Source organism: Oncorhynchus clarkii, chromosome 22 (assembly GCF_045791955.1).
Source record: "Oncorhynchus clarkii lewisi isolate Uvic-CL-2024 chromosome 22, UVic_Ocla_1.0, whole genome shotgun sequence".
Lineage (NCBI taxonomy): Eukaryota > Metazoa > Chordata > Actinopteri > Salmoniformes > Salmonidae > Oncorhynchus > Oncorhynchus clarkii.
In genome coordinates, this window is record NC_092168.1 from 14,491,430 (window position 1) to 14,507,108 (window position 15,679).

Sequence of the window (15,679 nt, forward strand, 5' to 3'; positions counted from 1 at the left end):
ATTCATGATAGTACACAGACCACTAGATACATAATGTTGCATTTTTAAAAGGGAGAAATTATAGATCAGCTAACTGCATGACCATAGAAAGACTGGGTAAAGTTAGGGATGGAGTTTGACACTACAGCTTCGACGAACAGAGACAGGCCTGTCATCTGATAGTCAGTCTAATTGAGGTGCTTAAGTCTGTGCTTGATTTAGGAAGCCTATCACAGATTTTGAAAGCTGTTTCACTAAGTTTGAACTGATGTTCTTGAGAAATCAGCTACAAATGTATAATGTTTAAGGGAGGGAGTGGCTTGCACTCAAATACACATTTTCTTCAGTTTTGAAAATTGTAATAAAAAAAAATCATCAGTCTTTGAAACAGATAATCAGCAGAATTGTGTTACTATTGTACAACATTTCCATGTGATTATTGCATAGTATTTCTGGTCCAACAAGAATATAGCAAATATAATTTATGTGGTTCCAGCTTCAGTATATATTATCTCTCCCTGTTTCAGCATCACGTCAGAAAACTGGAGATGAGAAGAGGCGGGTTTACTTTGAAAGGGGGCAGTCCTTAGCCGAGTATTTTATTCAAAGCCAACTGAACTGAGAACTTTTCAGCGTGTCCATCAGTTTACGAAGAAGGGTTCAGCCATTCAAGTGTGAAATTTTACCCAACGGTTGAGAGAACAGCAAAATGGCCCTAATATCCATCAAACGCATTTTAATCAGTGAAAGTGTTGACCCTTGTTGTAAGAAGATCCTGCAAGAAAATGGAATCCAAGTTACAGAGAAGCAAAATATGAGTAAGGATGACTTGATTGCGGAGATCAAGGTAAGAGTTTACATATTTTTTCTAATTTGCATGAATTCCACGTAATAAAAATTTAAGGCATGACGTGCATTTTTGTTCCACGATGTCTTTCTAAAATTTGAAAAAAAATCACAGTTGCTATCAAATCTATAATATGGAAAAAGTATGTCGCGTTTGGTCATTGGTTGAATAACCTCATCAAAAGTCCCTCTGGGAAAAAAAACTCTGATGATTTCTGCGTTTCAGACAACTGGATTTTATTTTGCGGATGATTTACAGCAGTTGCAGTTTAGTGGATTCTTGCATGTGCGATCTTGTCCTCCTCTCTTTGGTGTCGCGCTACAGTGTAGTACAGCCTTCTTGGAAATATGATGCAACTGCAACAAGTATTTACTGATTTCCCTCGTTTGGCCGACTATAGTCTAAAAACACTATAGAATTACATTTAGACTGGGGCTTTCTTCCCGTTCTACCTCGTACTTTCAAAATGTAGACTATACATAGTTTGATCAATCACACCAGAGACGACTCATCTCATATGTAGCTTGTTTTCCTCATGACATCATGTGATGCCAAATCAATAACGAATGTGTTTGATTAATGCAAAAATTCCAACTATATAAGCTCATTCCTTATCTCATCAAAAGACTCCAATGAACAATAGATAATTTTGTCATGCACTGGCATCACTATGCATATCATCTTTTTTCCTTTACAATCCAACTCCAGGACTATGATGGCCTGGTGGTTCGATCAACAACAAAGGTGACAGCTGATGTCATCAAAGCTGCTGGTAACCTCAAAATCATTGGAAGAGCTGGGACAGGCGTTGACAATGTGGATGTGGATGCTGCCACTATAAAGGGCATAATTGTCATGAAGTAAGTTTGCAAAATAATAGTGTCATTCGTTAAGTCGTTGATAAATCCGTGTATCGTTTTAAGGAAACTCCTACAGTTGAAGTCAGAAGTTTACATGCACCTTAGCCAAACATATTTAAAGTACATTTTTTTACCATTTCTGACATTTAATCCTAGTAATAATTCCCTGTCTTAGGTCAGTTAGGATCACCACTTCATTTTAAGAATGTGAAATGTCAAGAATAATAGTAGAGAGTGATTTATTTCAGCTTTGATTTCTTTCATCACATTCCCAGTGTGTCAGAAGTTTACATACACTCAATTAGTATTTGGTAGCATTGCCTTTAAATTGTTTCACTTGGGTCAAATATTTTGGGTAACCTTCCACAAGCTTCCCACAATAAGTTGGGTGAATTTTGTCCCATTCCTCCTGACAGAGCTGGTGTATCTGAGTCAGGTTTGTAGGCCTCCTTGCTCGCACACGCTTTTTCAGTTCTGCCCACAAATTATCTATAGGATTGAAGTCAGGGCTTTGTGATGGCCACTCCAATACCTTGATTTTGTTGACCTTAAGCCATTTTGCCACAACTTTGGAAGTATGCTTGGGGTCATTGTCCATTTGGAAGACCCATTTGCGACCAAGCCTTGAGATGTTGCTTCAATATATCAACAGAATTGTCTACCTCATGATGCCATCTATTTTGTGAAGTGCACCAGTCCCTCCTGCAGCAAAGCACCCCCACAACATGATGCTGCCACCCCTGTGCTTGACGGTTGGGATGGTGTTCTTCGGCTTGCAAGCCTCCCCCTTTTTCCTCCAAACATAACGATGGTCATTATGGCCAAACAGTTCTATTTTTGTTTCATCAGACCAGAGGACATTTTTCCAAAAAGTACAATCTTTGTCTCCATGTGCAGTTGCAAACAGTAGTCTGGCTTTTTTATGGTGGTTTTGGAGCAGTGGCTTCTTCCTTTCTGAGCGGCCTTTCAGGTTATGTCGATATAGGACTCGTTTTACTGTGGATATAGATACTTTTGTACCTGTTTCCTCCAGCATCTTCACAAGGTCCTTTGCTTTTGTTCTGGGATTTGTACTTTTCACACCAAAGTATGTTCATCTCTAGGAGACAGAATGCGTCTCCTTCCTGAGCGGTATGACGGCTGTGTGGTCCCATGGTGTTTATACTTGCGTACTATTGTTTGTACAGATGAACGTGGTACCTTTAGACATTTGGAAATTGCTCCCAAGGATGAACCAGACTTGTGGAGGTCTATAATTGTTTTTCTGAGGTCTTGATTTTCTGAGGCACTGAGTTTGAAGGTAGGCCTTGAAATACATCCACAGGCACACCTCCAATTGACTCATATTATGTCAATTAGCCTATCAGAAGCTTCTAAAGCCATGACATAATTTTCTGGAATTTTCCAAGCTGTTTAAAGGCACAGTCAATGTAGTGTATGTAAACTTCTGACCCACTGGAATTGTGATACAGTGAATTATAAGTGAAATAATCTGTGTAAACAATTGTTGGAAAAATTACTTGTCATGCACAAAGTAGATGTCCTAACCTACTTGCCAAAACTATAGTTTGTTAACAAAAATGTGTGGAGTTGTTGAAAAATGAATTTTAATGACTAAGTGTATGTAAACTTCTGACTTCAACTGTATGTCTAAATCAAATCACAACAGATCAGTCTTTTCCCTTAATATTAGACTATTGTATGTGTCATTACCCTCTTCTAGCACACCAAGTGGCAACACCATCAGTGCTGCAGAGCTGACATGCACCCTGTTGATGAGCCTCTCAAGGTAAGACACTACAACAGATGATACAGAGTACCTCTCGGGCCTAGCTCATGGTATTGGTTAGACACTGCTTTGCACTATACACCCCCATCTGTCCTTTTCATCCTACTTTTACAGGAAGGTTTGATATAATTTAATTCAAAACCATTCCCTTCCTAGACATGTGCCCCAAGCAGCCATGTCCATGAAAGCAGGGAACTGGGATCGTAAAAAGGTGAAGAGTATTTTGGCTTCCCTTTTATTTTGACACACAAAGCAATTACTCTCACGTGGTCTGCCCCAGTGTCCATCCAATCATCAATAATTCAATCTGATTTGTAAATCTATGGTGTCTCAAACTCTTCAGGGATCTGGGTCAAAGTTGTGTTAATGATTTTTCAGTTCATGGGCACAGAGCTGTACGGCAAAATACTTGGAATAGTTGGACTTGGAAGAATTGGAAAGGAAGTCGCCACCAGAATGCAGTCCTTTGGCATAAAGGTTGTTTCATAATCCTCTGAAAAGTAAAACGATCTTTAAAAGCTGCCTACTGTAGCACGATAGTGGTAACTGAATTTGCTTTCGACAGACCATCGGCTATGATCCAATCACCCCTCCTGAGGTGACTGCTACCTGGGGGGTCGAGCAGATGTCCCTGGAGCAGCTGTGGCCCCAGTGTGATTACATCACTGTCCACACTCCCCTCATGCCTTCTACAGCTGGTGAGTTTTATAGAGGTGGCATGGTTGTGGTACTGGAGGGTATAAAGTGATTAGATTGATTATCAAACAAAAAACCCATTATTTTCCACTTGAGGTTAACTTGTTGTTTCTCCTAGGACTACTGAACGACACGTCATTTGCCAAGTGCAAGAAAGGTGTAAAGGTCGTGAACTGTGCACGCGGGGGCATCATCGATGAGGATGCTCTCCTCAGAGCTTTGGAGTCTAGACAGTGTGGAGGGGCTGGCCTCTATGTTTTTGTCGAGGCAAGAATACCACGTCACATCGTTTTTAAAACAAGCCATAGAAAGTTGGTTGCAATTTCAGTTTAATCCACCAGACAATTATTACAACAAATACTATGGTTAAACTCAAAATATACTAATTAATAGAAAAAAATACATTTATTTTGGGAATCAAAAAAAGGTATAATCTTTGTAAATTATATCATAAATAGGACTGATGGAGTTATGTCACACATGCAGCTAACAAAAATATATATGAAATGTCTACTGCAAAAGTGGTAGGGGGAGAAAGTAAGGAACTTGTCTGTGCATTGAAGATATAATAACAAAGCAAAAACAGGTTTAGACATTTTTGAAAATTGATTAAAAAAATAACAAATCTGAATTATCACATTTTACATAAGTATTCAGACCCTTTACTCAGTACAAATCCAAGTCCAATTGATTGGTCACATACACATGTTTAGCAGATGTTATTGCGGGTGTAGTGAAATACTTGTGTTTCTACCTCAGACATTGCAGTAACATCGAACAAGTAATGTCTAAAAATTTCACAACATATACCCAATACACACAAATCTAAGTAAAGGAATGGAATTAAGAATATATAAATATATGAACGAGCAATGTCAGAGCGGCATGGACTAAGATATAATAGAATACAGTGTATATACATAAGAGATGAGTGATGCAAAATATGTAAACATTATTAAAGTGACTAGTGTTCCATTTATTAAAGTGGCCAGTGATTTCAAGTCTATGTATGTGCTAGTGATGGCTATTTAACAGTCTGATGGCCTTGAGATATAAGCTGTTTTTCAGTCTCTTTCCGATGCACCTGCACTGACCTCACCTTCTTGATGATAGCAGGGTGAACCGGCAGTGGCTTGTGTGGTTGTTGTCCTTGATCAGCTTTTTGGCCTTCCTGCGACATCGGGTATTGTAGGTGTCCTGTTGGGCAAGTAGTTTGCCCGCGGTGATTCATTGGGCAGACAGCACCACCCTCTGGATAGCCCCGAGGTTGCGGGCTGTGCAGTTGCTGTACCAGGTGGTGATCCAGCTCTACAGGATGCTCTCAATTGTGCATCTGTAAGAGATTGTGAGGGTTTTAGGTGCCAAGCAACAAAAAAAATCAGCCTCCTGAGGTTGAAGAGTGTGTGGATGGACCATTTCAGTTTGTCAGCGATGTGTATGTCGAGGAACTTGAAGCTTTCCACCTTATCCACTGCGGTACCGTTGATGTGGATGGGGGGTGCTCCCTCCGCTGTTTCCTGTAGTCCATGATCATCTCCTTTGTTTTATTGACGTTGAATAAGATATTATTTTTTCCTGGCACCACACTCCCAGAGCCCTCACCTCCTTTTGTAGGCTGTTTCGTCATTGTTGGTAATCAAGCCTACTACTGTTGTGTCGTCTGCAAACTTGATGATTGAGCTGGAGGCCTGCTTGGCCACGCAGTCATAGGAGAACAGGGAGCACAGGAGGGGGCTGAGCACACACCCTTGTGGGGCCCCAGTGTTGAGGATCAGCAAAGTGAAGGTGTGGTTTCCTACCTTCACCACCTGGGGGTGGCCCGTCAGGACCCAGTTGCACAGGGTGGGGTTCAGACCCAGGGCCTTGAGCTTAATGATGAGCTTGGAAGGTACTATGGTGTTGAATGCTGAGCTGTAGTCAACGAACAGCATTCTTTCATAGGTATTCCTCTTGTCCAGATTAGTTGAAGCACCTTTGATGCGATTACAGTCTCAAGTCTTCTTGGGTATGACGCTACAAGCTTGGCACACCTGTATTTGGGGAGTTTCTCCCATTCTTCTCTGCAGATCCTCTCAAGCTCTGTCAGGTTGGATGGGGAGCGTCGCCGCACAGCTTTTTTCAGGTCTCTCCAGAGATGTTAGATTGGGTTAATGTCCAGGCTTTGGCTGGGCCACTCGAGGACATTCAGAGACTTGTCCCGAAGCCACTCCTGCGTTGTCTTGGCTGTGTGCTTAGGGTCGTTGTTCTGTTGGAAGATGAGCCTTCGCCCCAGTCAGAGGTTGTGAGCGCTCTTGAGCAGGTTTTCATCAAGAATCTCTGTTTTTATTTATTTGACCAGGCAAGTCAGTAAAGAACAAAGGCCGTCATTGTAAATACAAATTTGTGAGGATGGCACCGGCAGAGGGATGAGGGATGCCTCATTTTTAGTCCTTAGGAAACTTTGCAGTATTCAGTTTTTTTTAAGCATTTCATTACACTCGCAATAACATCTGCATGTGACCAATGAAATTTGATTTGATTTGGCCTACACCGGCCAAACTCAGACTATGCTGGGCCAATTGTGCACCGCCCTATGAGACTCCGTATCACGGCCGGTTGTGATACAGCCTGGATTCGAACCAGGGTGTCTGTAGTGACGCCTCTAGCACTGAGATGCAGTGCCTTAGACCGCTGTACCACTCGGGAGCCCGTTCATCTTTCCCTCGATCCTGACTAGTCTCCCATTCCCTGCTGCTGAGAAACATCCCCAGAGCATGATGCTGCAACCACCATGCTTCAACCTGGGGATGCTGCCAGGTTTCCTCCAGACAACGCTTGGCATTCAGGCCAAAGAGTTCAATCTTGGTTTCATCAGACCAGAGAATTTTGTTTCTCATGGTCTTGAGTGTCCTTTAGCTGCCTTATGACAAACTTCAAGTGGGCTGTCATGTGCCTTTTACTGAGGAGTGGCTTCCGTCTGGCCACTCTGCTTGATTGGTGGAGTGCTACAGAGCTGGTTGTCCTTCTGGAAGGTTCTCCCATCTCCACAGAGGCACTCTGGATCTCTATTGACCACCGGGTTCTTGATCACCTCCATGACCAAGGCCCTTCTCCCCCAATTGCTCAATTTGGCCAGGTTGGCCAGCTGTAGGAAGATTCTTGATGGTTCCAAACTTCTTCCATTTAAAAATGATGGCCACTGTATTTTGGTGGCCCTTCAATGCTGCAGAAATGTTTGGATACCCTTCCCTTTATCTGTGCCTTGACACAATCCTTTCTCGGAGCTCTACGGACAATTCCTTCGACCTCATGGCTTGGTTTTTGCTCTGACATGCACTGTCAACTGTGGGACCTTATGTAGACAGGTGTGTGCCTTTCCACATGTCCCATCAATTGAATTTACCACAGGTGGACTCCAATCAGGTTGTAGAAACATTTCAAGGATGATCAATGGAAACAGGATGGACCTGAGCTAAATTTCAAGACTCATAGTAAAGGGTCTGCACTGTATGTACAGTACCTGTCAAAAGTTTGGACACATCTACTCATTCAAGGGTTTTTCTTTATTTTTACTGTTTTCTACATTGAAATAACACATGGAATCGTGTAGTAATCAAATAAAAATGTATTTTAGATTCTTCAAAGTAGCCACCCTTTGCCTTGATGACAGCTTTGCACACTCTTGGCTTTTTCTCAACCAGCTTCACCTGGAATGCTGCGGTCCTTCACTCTGCGGTCCAACTCATCCCAAGCCATCTCACTTGGGTTGACGTCAGGTGATTGTGGAGGCCAGGTCATCTGATGCAGCACCATCACTCTCCTTGGTCAAATAGCCCTTACAAAGCCTGGAGGTGTGTTTGGTCATTGTCCTGTTGAAAATCAAATGATAGTCCCACTAAGTGCAAACCAGATGGGATGGCGTATCGCTGCAGAATGCTGTGGTAGCCATGCTGGTTAAGTGTGCCTTGAGTTCTAAATATATCACAGACAGTGTCACCAGAAAAGCACCATCACGCCTCCTCCTCCATGTTTCATGGTGGGAACCACACATGTGGAGATCATCCGTTCACCTACTCTGCGTCTCACAAAGACACGGCGGTTGGAACCAAGAATATCACATTTGGACTCATCAGACCAAAGGACAGATTTCCACCAGTCTAATGTCCATTGCTCGTGTTTCTTGGCCCAAGCAAGTCTTTTTCTTATCGGTGTCCTTTAGTAGTGGTTTCTTTGCATCAATTCGACCATGAAGGCCTGATTCACACAGTCTTTTCTGAACAGTTGATGTTGAGATGTGTCTGTTACTTGAACTCTGTGAAGCATTTATTTGGGATACAATTTCTGAGGCTGGTAACTCTAATGAACTTATCCTCTGCAGCAGAGGTAACTATGATGGTGTTTGCGACTGCACTTAAAGAAACTTTCAAAATTCTTGAAATTGTCCATATTGACTGACCTTAATGTCTTAAAGTAAGTCTTAGCTTATTTGAGTTTTTCTTGCCATAATATGGACTTGGTCTTTTACCAAATAAGGCTATCTTCTGTATATCACCCCTACCATGTTACAACACAACTGATTGGCTCAAACGCATTAAGAAGGAAAGAAATTCCACAAATTCAGTTTTAACAAGGCACACCTGTTAATTGAAATGCATTCCAGGTAACTACCTCATGAAGGTGGTTGAGAGAATGCCAAGTGTGCAAACCTGTCATCAAGGCAAAGGCTGGTTACTTTGAAGAATATAAAATATATTTTGATTTGTTTAATACTTTTGGTTACTACATGATTCCATATGTGTTGTTTCATAGGTTTGATGTCTTCACTATTATTCTACAAGGTAGAAAATAGTAAAAAATAAAGAAAAACCCTTGAATGAGTAGGTGTGTCCAAACTTTTGACCGGTTCTGTATATGGGGATACAACCATCCCAGCTCCGCAGATTTCAGTAGATAATTTGATTTGGGACTGTCCACCTGTAGATTATTTTTGTTTGTAAGTTCAAGAATGGCTGAAGAAATGCAACATTTACCTGAAGCTAACTCTGCAAATAGCAATGCTAGGTGATTCGAAAAGTCATAGTTAATTTTTGCTGAGTGTTATTAAATCGATTATCTTTAATTTACAATCTGTAGAAACTATGAGAACAAGGTTCAGAACTTTTGTGAAACAGGAGAGTTGAACAATATTTGGCAAATAGAAATCAAAACCGGATGGTCTACATAGATGGATGGGAGTGGTTGAGGGTAGCTGAAGGATGGGACTAAAAACAAACAAGATAACTTAACCAAAATATACTGTCTGTAAAATGTATATAGTATGTATACGCTGGAAGTAGAAGCCAAAGTGCTGTTGACCATTAGTTTACTCCAATTAGGGGGGAGGGTTTGGGGGAAAATAACAAAGAAAAAATATATATACACTGCCGTTAAAAAGTTTGGGGTCACTTAAAATAACATAAAATTGATCACAAATACAGTGTAGGCATTGTTAATGTTGTAAATGACTATTGTAGCTGGAAACGGCTGAATTTTAATGGGAAATCTACATAAGCTTACAGAGGCCCATTATCAGCAACCATCACTTTTGTTAGCTAATCCAAGTGTATCATTTTAAAAGGTTAATTGATCATTAGAAAACCCTTTTGCAGTTATGTTAGCACAGCTGAAAACGGCTGTGCTAATTTATTAAAGAAGCAATAAAACTGGCCTTTAGACTAGTTGACTATCTGGAGCATCAGCATTTGTGGGTTCGATTACAGGCTCAAAATGGCCACAAACAAAGAACTGTCTTCTGAAACTCATCAGTCTATTCATGTTCTGAGAAATGAAGGCTATTCCATGCAAGAAATTGCCAAGAAACTGAAGATTTCGTACAGCGCTGTGTACTACTCCCTTCACAGAACAGAGCAAACTGTCTCTAACCAGAATAGAAAGAGGAGTGGGAGGCCCCAGGGAACAACTGAGCAAGAAGACAAGTACATTAGAGTGACTAGTTTGAGAAACAGACTGGAACAGGGAACAGACAAGTCCTTAACTGGCAGATTCATTAAATAGTACCCGCAAAACACCAGTCTCAATGTCAACAGTGAAGAGGCGACTCCGGGATGCTGGCCTTCTAGGCAGAGTTCCTCTGTCCAGTGTCTGTGTTCTTTTGCCCATCTTAATCTTTTATTTTTATTGACCAGTCTGAGATGTCTTTTTCTTTGCAACTGCCTGGAAGGCCAACATCCTGGAGTCGCCTCTTCACTGTTGACGGACAACAAATGTGCTTTTCTTTCAAAAACAATCATTTCTTAGTGACCCCAAACGGTAGTGTATATATTTATTTATTTATTTACAAAATATATCCATACTTATTTACAAAAATATATTAGGGATTGGAAATTATACAGACAATTACATTGATAGAAGCCACAATATATCTGCAATATTAAATCTAATTTACCCACTAAAAAATAATCACGTTTTATTAATTAATATTTTATTTTACTTGTCTTCCCTTCAATATTGCCAGTCTCACTTACATCATGGCGTTACATTCGTTCTCAGGAACCCCCAAAGAACCGTGCCCTGGTGAACCATCCCAATGTGATTAGCTGTCCTCACCTGGGTGCCAGTACAAAGGAGGCCCAGGCACGCTGTGGGCAGGACATCGCTCTGCAGATTGTGGACATGGTGATGGGCAAGAGCTTGGTTGGAGCAGTGAGTTCTTCTCTCCTATTACAGTCAAGAAAATGCCTATAGGTGCCCGGCTCTAATAGGTTTCTTTCTTTGATTGTTTCAGTGTTGCTTATGGGTAGAAAAACTGTTCTCTTCAGACCTTGAAACGTTCACAAATTGAACGTGTTCGTAACAATGTAACACAAAATGTAACCCTCAAGGTTGTTCACAAAGGATTCTAATGATCATTTTGTTGCCAGAATGTATCTTCAATAGTGAGTCATACTTTGCAATAATGTTAAAATCAAATCGCATTTTATTTGTCACATGCTTCGTAAACAGGTGTAGACTACCAGTGAAATGCTTTCTTACGGATCCTTCCCAACAATGCAGAGCGAAAAAGTGGGAAATAATATAAAAATAATAACACATGGAATAAATACACAATAAGTAACGAAAACTTGTCTATATACACAGACTTAGTACTGGTAGTCCATGTGCAGGGGTACAAGGTAATTGAGGTAGATATGTACATATAGGTAGGGATAAAGTGACTAGACAACAGGATAGATAATAAACAGTAGCAGCAGCGTGTGATGAGTCAAGAGGTAGTGCAAAAGGGGTCAATGCAGATAGTCCGAGAAGGTTTTTGGTTAACTATTTAGCAGTCTTATGGCTTGGGGGTAGAAGCTGTTCAGGGTCCGGTTGGTTGTTTGGTTAGTTCGTTTTACACATGAAGTGTAGTAAAACCGGTTGGGCAAAAACAATGCATCTCAATGCAATAGAGCTTCTTGATACACTTTTCGGTCCTCATTCCAAATTATAAACCGGGTGGTTCGAGCACTGAATACTGATTGGCTGAAAGCTGTGGTATATTTAAGTGAAAATGCCTGAGAAGCTGGTGTTTGGAGGACATTGGGACAGGTGTTGTTAGGCCCAAGACGAAGACCGTGCCAATATATCCTCCATACAGCCGTTTCGAAACCATATCACTTTTATATACCATGGGTTACCAACATATTCAATTAATGATTCATATATTCATTAAAAATGTTATTTTGATGAATTTATTCATACAATTTCATCCTTCCACAAGGTATAGTCCCGACACAAATCTAGGGTTGCTACCCAAGCCTGCTGATCTTTATTTCTATCGGTTCTGTTGCCAGAGATGCGACCCAGTCGTTTAGTCTTTTTGTTCTGTATCTATGGAAGCGACCCAGTCATTCGTTCTAAATGTTATATTGCCATACTGACTGGCAACGTTCTTATCCCTTGCTTGCTAGCTAGCCAAATACGGCAGGTAGCCTAGTGGTTAGAGTAGGGGTGGACAAACTTTTTGGCTCGGGGGCCACATCGGGATTTTGAAATTCAACAGAGGGCTGCATTTTTGGGGGGACCAATTGTTTGCAAAAATCAATTTGCGGGGGCCTCCCGAGTGGGGCAGTGGTCTAAGGCATCACTACAGACCCGGGTTCGATCCCAGGCTGTGTCACAGCTGGCTGTGACTGGGGGAACCATGAGGCGACGCACAATTGGCCAAGCGTCGTCCGGGTTAAGAGAGAGTTTGCTGGGCCGGGCGCATGCACGCTGACACGGTCGCCAGGTGTACTGTGTTTCCTCCGACACATTGGTGTGGCTGGCTTCCGGGTGAAGCGGGCATTGTTTCAAGAAGCAGTGCGGTTTGGATGGGTTGTGTTTCGGAGGACTCTCGACCTTCACCTCTCCCGAGTCCATACGGGAGTTGCAGCAATGGGACAAGACTGTAACTGCCAATTGGATACCAATTTTTTTTTTTTTGTGTCTCGCGTGCCAGATTGAAGTGCCCAACTGACTTGGTATTCCCCTTTCCCTAACTCACAGTCATGTCAAACAGTGTATCCAGAATAACAACATTTGCATTTGCAGTTGTATAAGCTGTTTTCTAGTGACATTTATTTGGATACATCCAATGAGCTAATGAGGCGATATTTCACCTGGCATAGAAGTGCTCTCTCGTTAGGACACTGTTCAGAAGAGCTAGCCAATAGCACATCTAACATAATCTCTCCAAACTGAAGCTGGAAAGACAGCAAACTAGCTGCACTTTGTTTTACCTGTGTGTGTGTGTGTGCGCGTACAGTACCAGACAAAAGTTTGGACACACCTACTCATTCCAGGGTTTTTCTTTATTTTTACTATTTTCAAAACTTTGAAATAACACACATTGAATCATGTAGTGACCAGAAAAGTGTTTGAGATGTGTTGGACCACAGAGTGAAGGAAAAACAGCCAACAAGTGCTCAGCATATGTGGGAACTCCTTCAAGACTGTTGGAAAAGCATTCCAGGTGAAGCTGGTTGAGAGAATGCTAAAAGTGTGTGAAAAAGTTTGTGCAAAAAGGGTCAAAAGGGTTATAAGGTAAGATATTTAAATAACCTTTTATCAGTCTTATGTCTGCGGGTAGAAGCTTTTCAGGGTCCTGTTGGTTCCAGACTTGGTGAATCGGTACCGCTTTCTGTGTGGTAGCAGAGAGAACAGTCTATGACTTGGGTGGCTGGAGTCTGACCAATTTTAGGGCCTTCCTCGGACACTGCCTGGTATAGAAGACCTGGATGGCACCTGGTATAGAAGCTTCTGTAGCACCTTGCAGTCGGATGCCAAGCAGTTGTCATATTAAGCGGTGATGCAATCCGTCAAGATGCTCTCAATGGTACAGATGTAATACTTTTTTGATAGGTTACATGTTGTTCAATTTGGTGTGTGCAGGTGAATGCCCAGGTTTTGGCAAGCACATTCACCCCCGAGTCTCACCAGTGGATCAAACTTGGAGAGTCCATAGGAGCTGCCCTGAAATCATGCACCACCTCTAAACAACCCTTCAGCCAAGTCCAAATCATAACTCAAGGTAAGCACTGCCAGGCATTAGACTGTGTCCTAATATCATTCAGTTGCTTCATTTTCTGTGAAACTGCTGATCAGGCTTGATAGAAGATTGATGCCATTTTTGGATGCCATTCAAGCACATGTATTAGTGGAAGATTTTGTTGTGCTTTGGTTTGTCTACCCCTAGTGGTATAATGGTGTAAATCACGAAAGTGTGGGCTCTGGCCATGCAAACTGAACATGGTCTGTTGTTTTTATCACAACCTAGGAGACTGCTTGAAAGATTCCTCCGCTTACATGACCTCAGCAGTAATGGTTGGATTACTTCGTGATGGGTCCCAGAGTTGCCCCAACCTGGTCAATTCACTGACCCTGGCCAAGGAATCTGGAATCATGGTAAAATGGCCACCATTGACACTTGGCTAAAGGACATATTTTATTAATGACCTATCTTGTGTAATATAAATAAATAATCTTATTTGAGATGGATGACATTCTTTAAAAAAAATCTCAGGTAACCAGAAACCACAGTGAGGGTCTGACTCAAGGTGCATGTGAGGTGGAGATCTCTGTCAATGGCTCCAGCTACAGAGCTACTGGTTCAGTACAGGGAGGAGTACCAGTCTTGTTGGAGCTGAATCGCAGCGTGTTCCGACAGCCGATCTCTCTCACTGGCAACCTGCTGTTCTTCAAGGCCGTGGCGTCTCCTCCGCTCCTGCCCTCTGTGACTGGTGATAAAGCTATTTTTCACATTGTAACCTCACTATTGACTATATTGAGCCATTCTTCTGTCTATTCAGCACAAGATTAGCAAGGTATAGCTACTTATTTGACATAATCAAACTTGAATGATTTCTCTTTTCAGTCTGCATTCTTAACTCTTTACTTTTTATGTCTTTTACCATCAGGATGTGCTTACACCAAGCTAGCACTTGACAGCAAGCTTGCAAGATGAGCAGAATAACTGTTGATGCGTATTTTACCTTGACTGTCTCCCACTCTTTCCTCAGGTTTGCTGGCCACGGCGGGAGTGGAAATCGAGTCATTCAGTGCCCCTGCAGCTCGTAGTGGAGATCAGTGGTACTGTGTGGGGTTATCCTCTCTCTTGGTGGACCTTGGTGCCTTAAAACCTTTAGTGAAAGCAGCAGCACAGGTCTCTGTGTAAATGGCAGTGAGAGCATATTGTTACAATGCTGAAGGACCAGTAGAGCGTTCCAATGTCTAAAAATCGAACCACTGAAGATTTGAGTAATCTAAATGGTTTCTTTTTGGCCTTTTAGTGTTTCAATACTTACTTTACAACATGTAGAAAGTATTTGTTTTATTTAACATTACACATCTAGAAAAAAATACAAAAAATGTCATTTCTATTGTAGAGATGCTGACTGTGTAGAATTTAATAAATACCTGTTACATTATTACAATTGTTTTATATTGTCTTGTATTCTCTACTTGCCGATTTTGCTACATTTTCTCAATGTCAACACACCAGTAGGTAGGAAGGTAACTGAAATGGGAAACAAAAAAACAATCCATCTCATCTGACCAATAAACTTATATGCATTTGCTGTGCACCCTAGGTTTCTATGGTGACTAGCCTATTTCTAGCATAAAATATTCCCTTGGGTGCAATAGAGATGAAATATGCTATGTTAGTTTACCAGCCTTTGTATACTGTATATTTAATAAATGTCCTGTTATTTCAACAGCGAAGCCTAAAGTAAAATGTCCGTCACTTAGATGATTTTACTTAGCAGTTAGCAGTGAGGTTGTGAACCACAAAATCAGTGTTGGTCATAAGGTTTGATGCAGCGCTTGTTCATGGCACCACACTACAATCTCTCTTTAGATTATGCAATCCTAATCCTTATTAGGATTTGGCTAAAACTGCCATGGCAACGAACGAGACTAAATGGCTCTGCGGTGGGGGAATTCCTCAATCAAATTAAAACAGGCTACCAACCATACCGTTTTTTTTTTGTTCACTTGGGGTATTGATTGTCC

The 15,679-nt window shown here is 41.5% G+C and overlaps 1 protein-coding gene across 1 annotated transcript; it reads left to right on the forward strand.

Moving 5' to 3' along the window:
* The first annotated feature begins 631 nt into the window (after positions 1–631).
* LOC139380408 (D-3-phosphoglycerate dehydrogenase-like) lies at positions 632–15,020 on the forward strand. The gene is made up of 12 exons (XM_071123059.1): positions 632–826; positions 1,535–1,686; positions 3,410–3,475; positions 3,632–3,686; positions 3,854–3,952; positions 4,041–4,173; positions 4,290–4,438; positions 10,700–10,852; positions 13,559–13,697; positions 13,944–14,071; positions 14,190–14,406; positions 14,686–15,020. The coding sequence occupies exons 1-12, from the start codon at positions 689–691 to the stop codon at positions 14,838–14,840; spliced, it is 1,584 nt and encodes a 527-aa protein (XP_070979160.1). The 5' UTR covers positions 632–688; the 3' UTR covers positions 14,841–15,020.
* The last annotated feature ends 659 nt before the right edge of the window (positions 15,021–15,679 follow it).